The sequence below is a fragment of the Pelodiscus sinensis genome, chromosome 8 (assembly GCF_052426305.1).
Source record: "Pelodiscus sinensis isolate ZL-2025 chromosome 8, ASM5242630v1, whole genome shotgun sequence".
Lineage (NCBI taxonomy): Eukaryota > Metazoa > Chordata > Testudines > Trionychidae > Pelodiscus > Pelodiscus sinensis.
Window position 1 is genome coordinate 45,807,259 of NC_143059.1, and position 9,951 is coordinate 45,817,209.

General features: G+C 43.2%; 1 protein-coding gene across 2 annotated transcripts in view; it reads right to left on the reverse strand.

Annotated features, from left to right (window-relative positions):
* PWWP2B (PWWP domain containing 2B) overlaps positions 1–1,834 on the reverse strand; it is a 46,212-nt gene extending 44,378 nt beyond the window's left edge. The window contains exon 1 of one of the 2 annotated variants that reach the window (XM_006136627.5): positions 1,494–1,834. In XM_006136627.5, the coding sequence (XP_006136689.2) occupies positions 1,494–1,636 (143 nt within the window). In that variant the 5' untranslated portion in view covers positions 1,637–1,834. The remainder of the gene's footprint in view (positions 1–1,493) is intronic. The other variant, XM_006136626.5, reaches the window with a different exon arrangement.
* Between the last annotated feature and the right edge of the window lie 8,117 nt (positions 1,835–9,951).

A 9,951-nucleotide genomic window follows, 5' to 3' on the forward strand; every position in this document is an offset into this window, starting at 1 on the left:
AATGCCAGTAGGATAATTGTCAACGGATAATGGCTTTGTGCTGCGGGGGGGGGGGGGGGGGGGGGGGGGGGAGAGAGGGGAGAGGAAGAGGAGAAGAGGTTGTAGCAAAGTCTAGGAATTTATTAAGGAAAAAATTGAGGCCTTCAAAAGGCACAAGACATTTACCATGCCCACTCAAAAAAACCCCAGCAAAACACTAAAGGAAAGCTAAGACATACATGTTTGATTAATGCCTCTAGTAGAAGGATCCCATTATTCTACAGTGATATATTCCAGGGACTTTACTATACCAGAGGACTAAATAAAGATGCAATACAGACAACTAGCTAAAACACAGTCTATGCCCCAATTTGAAACTAAGTTATAACAAATATTTATCATCTGTGTGTGATTACACGGATTTCTAACTAGGTTAAAAAAACCCTCCACACTATCAATAAATAAGATTCAGTAGCCTAAATGGCTATTACACACTTCATTATGTCTAAGAGATCATTTATTACAGTTTTGTGATTAAATGGCAAACAGAGCATATGTTAACTTGATGCACATAAAAGTATTCTACTACTGTATGCTTGCATACTAATCAGGGTCTTCTACCACACTAATATTTTTCACTAAGCATATTAGCGCCAAACACGGTGAAAAAGAGTGTTTTACTCAACTGTTCTTTTTGTATAATGGTCTAGAAAACCTAGAACTAATATGCTTATGCCCTTTTAATTTCTGCATTATTAAAAGTAACAGGTCAGTTTCCCCAGGAGATAAAGCTGTTGAAGCCTATGGTATTCCTGAACAAAGAAAGAAAGTCTGTAATTATGGCAGTCTCTGACATCATGAGCGTATCATACCATTACCCAGCACACCCAGACATACTGGACAAGCATAACATCATTAAGAAGAACTTTGTCAAGTTCTAATATTTTTATTCAACAGAACATTTTTCCTTGAAAAATGTGGTTTCTGATCCAAAACAAAACGTTAACTCTACAAGCAGCCTCTGGGACAGAGAAGGAAGGCACTTAAACAGATGTAATCAATTCCCTGCTTGGGGGGGGGGGGAGGGGGCTACTTTTTCTAGTAACCTATGCCCATAAAAACAGTTATTTTCAAATACTCCCACACTAGGTTTTTCTTCTCTCTCAAAGACTCTAAAATGGTCACAGAGAAGTATTTTCAGATTAATTTTGCAGAGAACAACCCTCTGAAAGTCTCCTTCCATGCTAGATTTTTGAAAAGAAAATGAAACCAAAGCCCAAGAGTTTGCTTTTTTAGAAGAACCTCCCCCCTCTTTTCCCTTCCTCCCCTCCCCCACATGCAATGTGCAATGCAACCTTAACTCTTAATCTGATTATGGCCTAATCCCTCCTCCTTCCCAGCTGCTCTGATCTTTCTGTGCAACAGCAGGCCAAAGGCTAGAAAGAAACTTCTCAGTTGCAATCATCACCCTTGGAAATATTCCGGGTAACAATCAAAGCATTGAGGGCTCCTACTTTTTAGTGCAGTCTAGGAGAATCCCCGTGAAACGCCTCTCCCCGCAGCTCAAGGTGACCACCAACGTGTCGTTCACCATCTGCTCCACCAGCACCGGTAGCCAGGAGCCGACCTGCAGCTCCTTCGCTTCAGCCTCCTCCATGCTTGCAGGAGCTCGGCGTCCGCCTCAGTACAGCTGGAGCGCGGCAGCAGGCTCCCAGTCGGCCTCGCTTGGGCCCGCTGCCCGTTCTGCTCTGCTTTCTGCAATCCCCTCCCCCGCCGCTGCCGCTACTGCTGCCGCCGCCCGGAGAGCTACACCGGCCGCTGCGATGACCTCATGGCTCCAGGCTCCCCCTCAATTGGGAGGATTAGTAGGTGCGCTGACGTCACAATGCTTTCCTCCCGGGAACGTTCCACGGCCGAGTCCTGCAACAATTGGCTACAGTTCAGGGTGATTATTGGAGAAGAGCATGTCAGTAAGACTAAAGCGGCTACTGCTGCTGCCGGTGTGGCCTGTTGGGGGAAGGGGGGGGGGGGTGGAAAGCAGGTCTCCTTTCTGCCCCCAGAACACTACTTCAGTAACATAAGAGTCAAGTTGCTCTGCCCTCACATCACCGTATTCAACGTGTTAAAGGGTCAGTGCGTTACCCCTCTGCGCTATATTGGGATGCAGGAAAATCAGATCCATAGCACGTTAAAGAATCGAGGAGTCCTCTCTTTTCCCTAGCCTCGGTTCGAGGAGGATGAATACTCCACATGCAATAATAGGTTAGGTTAAGGATGTTCCCTCTTCTGCTCCAACCTTTGCTTTAGGGCATAATTACACCATCCTCACTTGTCTACAGCACGATCATTTACCCATGCTAAAGAATTTTCCTGGTTCCATATTGTTCCTTGTGAAAGACAACTACACCGTCATTTACTGCTAATCCATATGTATTGACTGACTGGTCTGTCCTTATGTAAAAGGGGGAAGGAAAGAAGCAGTCTTTGTGGGGGTTTTTAAAACTAAATAAGCTGTTCCCATACTGCAGCTCTAAAAAAGATATCCTAGTTCACATATATTACAATGGCGTTTAAAGGCTGTCTTATGGCATTCAAATGCTGGCAAGTATACAAATCCAGCAAGTCCTTATATCCGCTTAAAAGGGGTTAACTGCAACCTTAAATTTGCTTTCTTAGGAAACTGAGAACAACTCACTTTTCTCAGCACCCATCAATCTGTACATTTTTATAACTCAAACACTTGCTCTTACAGAGTTGCAGGAGTGTCAAATTGTAAGTGAATGAGTGAAATTTCAATAAATTATGTGTGAGATTTCAAAAGCCTTACTGGCACACAATGCAAAATGCTTCATCATATGTAATGATATTGTAAAAACTGCTTTACAATTAATCCCAAATGGAGTGTCTGATTCCAAATGAGTAAGGCTGTCTTTCAAAACCTGGATTTATTATTGCAGTTTAATTTCAAGTGATATAAATCCCATTTTCTAGAATGCCTTTTTTCTAAATGATATACTGTGGTACTAGAAAAACTAAATCAGTTCTTATTCATTTAACTAAGGAAGAGATAGCTAGGGGTATTTTTAGCAGACAATAAAGCAAAAATCTGTTGCATTAGAAGATGGCTACTGGAAATCATGACAGGCCTCTTCCATATACAGCACTGAATTTGCAGGCATACGCATTTCTTTTCAAGGGGGAGTTCTCAGATCAACACTGAACAGAGGAGTCCTTTTATGTTTAAAGTGAAATGTATTTCATTATTGTTTCAAATAACAATTCAATGATGTTATTTTCAATAATCAAACAAAAGCTGACTGGGCAAATGTTCAGGTTTCCTTTCAGGCCTGTCAAGGCAGAGCAACAAGGAAGTAAAAAACAGTCTCATCTGGAAGCACATTTGATTAAAAGTAAGAAGGCCAACAGGCGCTTTTTTCTTCATATACAATCAAAGGCTAAAAGTTGTCAGTGCTGAGTGAATTTCAGAGGTTGTAAATCTTACTCTAGACTTAAGGTATACCAAACTGTTACTCCATTGGGCCTATACTACACAGTGCAACCATGAAAAGACAACTGCTTCTTACTGAGCAATGCTGCATTCAGAAGGGGGTCCAAGGTCAATCAGCCCTTCCTATCCATTCCAGATCGCACCATCATATTACTTCTTTAAATATATGCCTACAGCGCTGTAAAAAGTGCCTTGTCTGCATTATTTAATAATCATTATGGTTTACAAGAAATAGTTCAGTTAAATAAAGCAGTGAAATAGAAATCAGACTTTTACTTACCACAGGAAAGAATTTGTGATTACATATATATTCCAAGAGACCATAGATGGCCATGATTATTATCAATTACATCTTTATATGTAAAACAGTAAGTCACTTTTCCAGTTTGCAAAGTAAACACTTTTCTTTTTAATTAGAAACTGCAGGATGGCTAGCACTGTAGTAGTTAAGATAAAGTAATATGAGACACATTCTACAATATATTAGATCAACAAAAAATGGCAAAGTTTAGGCTTTTTTATTTTGATGCATATATTCATTGCAAATATTTGAAATATCTTTACTGATCAGTTTGACTAGAGTATTAAAAAGTCATGATAGAAAAATATTGCCATAATGTATTTAGTTTAACAGATTAAAACAAGTTATTTTAAAACTCATAGAAAAAGTTAAAAGTTTCCCTTCAAACTGTCTTTTTATAGTAATAAAAGTAATTAAAACATTGCACAGCTCTATTAAATTAATTTTAAACTTGAATAACTGGATTATCTGCGGGATCCAAAAGGAACAGCTTCAGCACAGGTCAGCTAAATACTGCAGTTCTCTAATAATCCATTTTTGGTGTGAGCCACAAGTCCATAGAACCTTGTTACAAATTAATTAAAACTGTGGGCTCACTGAACTTACAATGTTGCTGCTGCTGCTGTTGTTTACTCGATTATTTCAGTCTTGATTAATTTTGTTTGGTCGATGTTTGACCATGAGGAAAAGGTTGCTTTGCTTATTCATTTGAAGTTAGTCGCACTGGAATCGCCTGTAATAAGGATTTAAACGGAAAGGAACAACCAAAAGCAATTGGGGGGGGGGGGGCGCAACAAACAAAAAACACCCGAAGCAAAACAAAAATCCAAAAGCAGGATAAAAAGCTAGCAAATGAGAATCGTTGCAAAGACACTGAAAAAAAGAGAAAAGTCCAGGGCTCACGTTACCTGAGCGATCAGTCTCCAGCCCTTTAACAATTACTGTGTTTGACAATTTACAGAGGTTACTCTGTGGCATTTCGTTTCCAGCACGCACCCTCTAGCGGCCCAATGCTGCATTCGCTCCCCATGACTGACCTCTCCGGCCGCTCCAGGCGGGGAAGCGCCGCCCCCGCTCTAGAGACTATGGCTGCTTAGGGGTGCTTCAGGACGCTGCTGCAGCAGCAGCCACCTTGACTTAACCACATTCCTCCATTCTGGCTTCTCATGAGCGCACGCCTGAAAGCTGGCAGGCAGTCTCCACTGGTCACAGCAAAGCAACAGCCATCTCCCTCCGGAAAAGGCTGGCAGCTCATTTCTGCTGAAACAAAGGGGGGAGATATTAGGAGTTGACTAGGGAATTCGCCTGTGCTTCGATTTTTGGCAGGTATCCTCCCAGTGAAAAATATTCAACTGCTGGTCTCTGGGAAGCATTTGGTACAGTTTTGAAATTGGTGTCGGTGCGAGAGGTGCTTCACCCTAGGTAGAAAACTATCAAGACACGTGCAGAGCAGAGCGGCTGTAGCTTTCTAATAGGTTCAAAACAATGCTCTAGGTTTCATACTATATTTCTATCACTAGCAAGTCCTGGATATTTTTTTTAATTCTATGCTTTGCAGTCCTCAGATCTGCACAGAAGGAAGTGTGAAACAGGAGGCAATTTGATACAAAAATATAAAACCATACGGTTTACTTGCTAGGTTGAAATTGGACAATAGCTGTTCAATAGATACCTACTGCTTCATCAGATGTAGGCACCCCCCCCCCCTCCCAGTTTATGCAGTGGAAAACTAAAACCAAGACAAATTTCTATTATTTTTCTTTACATCCTAGCCTGAGCTGTTTTTTTTAAAAAGCATTCTCCTGTGTTGCAGCATTGTTCCATAGCAAGCCAATCAGAAAGTGAAACTAATACTTTATTTTCATTGCCCAAATAAAGAAATGAAAAAAGAGTAAAAATAGTTAAACAAATTATATTTTTAAAATACTATCGGTTTTAATAGTCCAAGAATTTATTAGTAACAATCAGCAGGCAAGTGTTATTTATTTACATATGATTCTTAATATTATATTTTCGCTTTAAACAAAGGATTCTTCCGTTAGTCTGGCAAGACGTTAATTAGACATGTAAACTCCTCTTGCATTGCTCCTTTTTTAAAGTGTAGTTGATAAAAAAAAGTTTAGGCTCCATTTCTATGCAAATCCTTGTGTTTCACAGTCCATAGTATGAATGAGAAAGATGGTTTTGTGGTTAGGGCACAGCAGCAGGTGTCAGAAGATGTGGGTTCTTTAGCAATGTCAGAGGCCTTCTGTATGACCCTGTGTAAAGTGTTTCAGCTGTCCCATCTGAAAAATGGGGATAGGAACACTCAGCTACCTCATCTAATTTGTTAACATTTGTAAAGTCCTTGGAGATGTTTGTATAATAATTTACATAGGCATGAAATTATTATTGTTCCCATTTTAATCACCGAGTTTTTATAAAACACAGGCAAAAGTCACTTTAAAGGTGACATGTAAAATATTTTTTAGGAAGCAAAAAAGATTCTGTAGGCCCTCTTTTGGCTTCTCTCTGATGTCTGAAGGCCTGAAAAGTTTTTTTTTAAAACAAGCTTTCGTGGGCACAACCCACTCCATCTGAACAAGATGAAGCCCACGAAAGCTCATGATACTATCTAAATTTTTTTGTAGTCTCTAAGGTGCTGCAGGACCATTCGTTGTTTTTTAATTTTTTTTTCAGTTACAGACTAACACGACTGCCCCTTTGAGACTTGAAAAGTTTTTGTTTGTTTGATAAGCAAAACAAAACTTTTCACTCCAGTTTTTTTTTAACTTAGAATTATCCGGAGTATACAATCAGGTTTTGTTGGAGGACCTGGAAGAGATACTAGCGTAAGCAGAGGTAAACCTGATATGCTGAGAGTTGGGCAAAACTTTGTTGAAGCAAGTGGGCATAACAGACACCTCTCATCTCAAATAAATGAAAAAGCAATTATGCTCCTTTATGAATAGACAGCTGAAACAATAGGGACTGTTAATTTGTTTTTTTTAATAAATGGGTATTAACAGAAGCAAAGAATTTTAAGTGACTTAACGCTCCTTTCTCTTCTTCATATCTTAAACTTAGTGAAAACTCAGACTCTTTGGGTATATCTACACAAAACCTATGGCAGCAAGACTCAGAGCCTGGGTTGACCCAGTTTGCAGGGCTCAGCACTAAAATAACTGAATAGATGTTGTCGCTTGGCTTCAGAGCCAGCCCGAGTCTATACAACCTAGTTTCAACACATTAGTCCAACCCCTGCAAGCTTGAGTCCACAGGTGGTAGCTGAACTTCCCCCCCACCCGTCCCCCTGCTTTCAGGGAGTCTACCCCCATCCCTGTCTGCAGCCAGAACCCCAAGCCCCCCGTAACCTGAGCCACACTGGCTGGCCTGCCCCAGCTACATCAGCCTGCCCCATGACACCTCTTGCCCTGACTCCCAAGCTGCCCTGGACTGTGCTGGTGGGTCCAACCCCAGCCAGTTGGCTTGAGCCCTGGGCCACCTGAGCCATCCCAGTTGGTCCAACCCTCACTGATGGCTGGCCCAGCCTCTGGTTGTCTGCTGAACTCCAGACACAGCTGGAGTAGGGATGTGAAGGACTAGTTGATGATCCAATAAGCAAACACTTATCGGCTAGCCAACATCCTAGTCGACTAATCACTCCCCAGCCCCCTTGCTGCCTCTGTCAGAAAGAGGCAGCAACGGGGGGAAAGTAGGGGATACTTCAAAGCCTGGGGCTAGATCCTGGGCTCCATGTAGCGCTGTCGCTTTGAAATACTATGTGCAGCCCAGGGCCAGCTGGGGTGTCCCCAGGCTGTATGCAGTGTTTCAAAGTGGCAGCACTTCGTGGAGCCCAGGATCAGGTGGAGTCCCCAGCTAATCCCAGGTGCCATGTGCTGCTTTTGCCTTTGCAGTGTAGCAACAGCCCTAAGGCTGTTGCTTCATTTGGAAGGCAGAATTGCCCTTTCGACTAATTGAATAGTTGATGCAAAATGCATCGACTCTTCGATTAGTCAGTTAGTCAATATTTAACATCCTTAACCTGGAGCGGAGCCCCTGCTGGCATCAGGGCTGAGAAGGAGGGGGGACAGAGCATGGGCGGGTCCACCGGCTGAGCCATGGAGGTCTTCTTTGGCTTCTGATACCCACCCACTGCAACTGCTTGAGTGTGCCAACCTGGCTTCTAAGCCTCTCTGCCACAAGCTGCTGCACTCTGTGTTCCCTGAGAGCCTGATTTGGTTATAACAGTGTTTAACATTTTTAATCGAACTAGGACAAGTTTAAAGTTGATCTTCCATTTCTAGCAATGTCACATTTGTTAAGCAACTTCTTCCCCTCTTTTCCACTACATAAATGCCATGCTAACTCCTCTCAGCTACACACAGTAACACCTGCAGTAAATACAAATGTTCCATCTGCATGTCATTGCAGTATTTTGCACTGATGGTCAGTATGTCCAGTTGAATGGCTTCAGCAATGTTACATCTCAGGGTTCGTCTGCACAGCACTTTAAATTCAAAATAAGATACGCCATTTGCACTATGCATATCTTATCTTGAACCTATTTCAAAATAGCTTATTTGGAAATTTGGTGCATCTGCATAGCACCAAATTTCGAAATAACGTGCTATTTCGAGCCATCAGCCTCGTGCAACAGGGATGGCAAAATAGTGCACCTGTTATTTTGAAAAAAAAAATCAAAATAATGGGCAGCTTGTGTAGATGTCGGGTTACTATTTCAGGATACCTCTGATATCCCAAAATATCTGTGTAGTGTAGACGTACCTTCAGTGGAGTAAGGAATTTCCAGAAGGTATTTCAGTGAGGGCAAGTAAGAAGGTAGTTCTCAAATCTTGTCAGTTAAGGTCCAAATTCCCCTGCTTTCCATGAAACAAGTCCCAAAATGCATTGAAAGCTCTACATATCAAAGTATGTTTGGGAGGAGAGGGCAGGACATACCTGCATACAGTAGTCAGCAACTTTCTGTGTTATGTAGAGCACTGCTCTGGAATCGCTCTTTATGTAGGAATGTAAAGAAGGGCAGGATGGGCAGACTGAGAAGTGGCAAAATTGTGGTTTATAGGTGTATGCTCAATCTGGAATCCCAACCCCCAATGGCAGGAAGAGAGAGACAGTGAGCCACTTTTTGGCAATAATGTACAGAGAAAAAATTACTAAAGAACCTGGGTTCTATTCTTGGGTCTTCTAGGGTATGTCTGCCCAGCAAAGTTATTTTGGAATAATGGCCATCATTCCAAAATAACTATGGGTATGTCTACACTACCCCGCTAGTTCGAACTAGCGGGGTAATGTAGACATACCGCACTTGCAAATGAAGCCCGGGATTTGAATTTCCCGGGCTTCATTTGCATAAGCGGGGAGCCGCCATTTTTAAAACCCTGCTGGTTCGAACCCCGTGCAGCGCGGCTACACGGGGCACGAACTAGGTAGTTCGAACTAGGCACGAACTAGGTAGTTCGAACTACCGTTACTCCTCGTTACTCCTCCGCCACTGCCAGGCCCAGTGTGTGTGTGTGTCACGGAAGGAAGCTCAGCCACCCCAAAGCCCCTTTTCCGCCTGCAGGATCCTGATCTGGCCAGCACCTTCCTATTCCTGTTTGTTCCCGGAACGTAGGGATGGTGAGCTCTCCCCCTGCTGGGGACATCTGGGCCTCTGCCGGAAAGGGACCACAGGCTAGAGCACACATGGCCATGCTCCAAGCACGTCACCTTCGACTGAGCTGAGAACTGTCGCTCTTGGCTCAGAGATGAGGACAAAGCTTCAGGCACAGTGCCCCTGGGATGACTAACAGTCTCTCTTCATTCTCCACAATCAGACCAGCTGCGAAGAAGGCGGTCGACATCACCCAGGACAGCCTCCTAAACCCGAGGAACCTGCAGGTGCCTGAGACCCATGGATGACTTCCAGAGGTAGCAGCTTGCGGTACTCCGATCCCTGGAGCAGGCTCTAGTGATACACCTGGCGGGAGCTGCTGTATACGGGCCACACCATGTGTGCAGCCATGCAAACCCTCGTTGTCAGCATGACGCCTGCTCTCGCTGTAGCTCCTCCTCCCACTCCTGTTCCCCCTGCTTCTCCCTCAACACTCCATACTTCTCCATGGCTGCCATGGCCGCCAGAGATCACCACAGCCAGGTGCCACTCCCAGCCCCAAGCTTC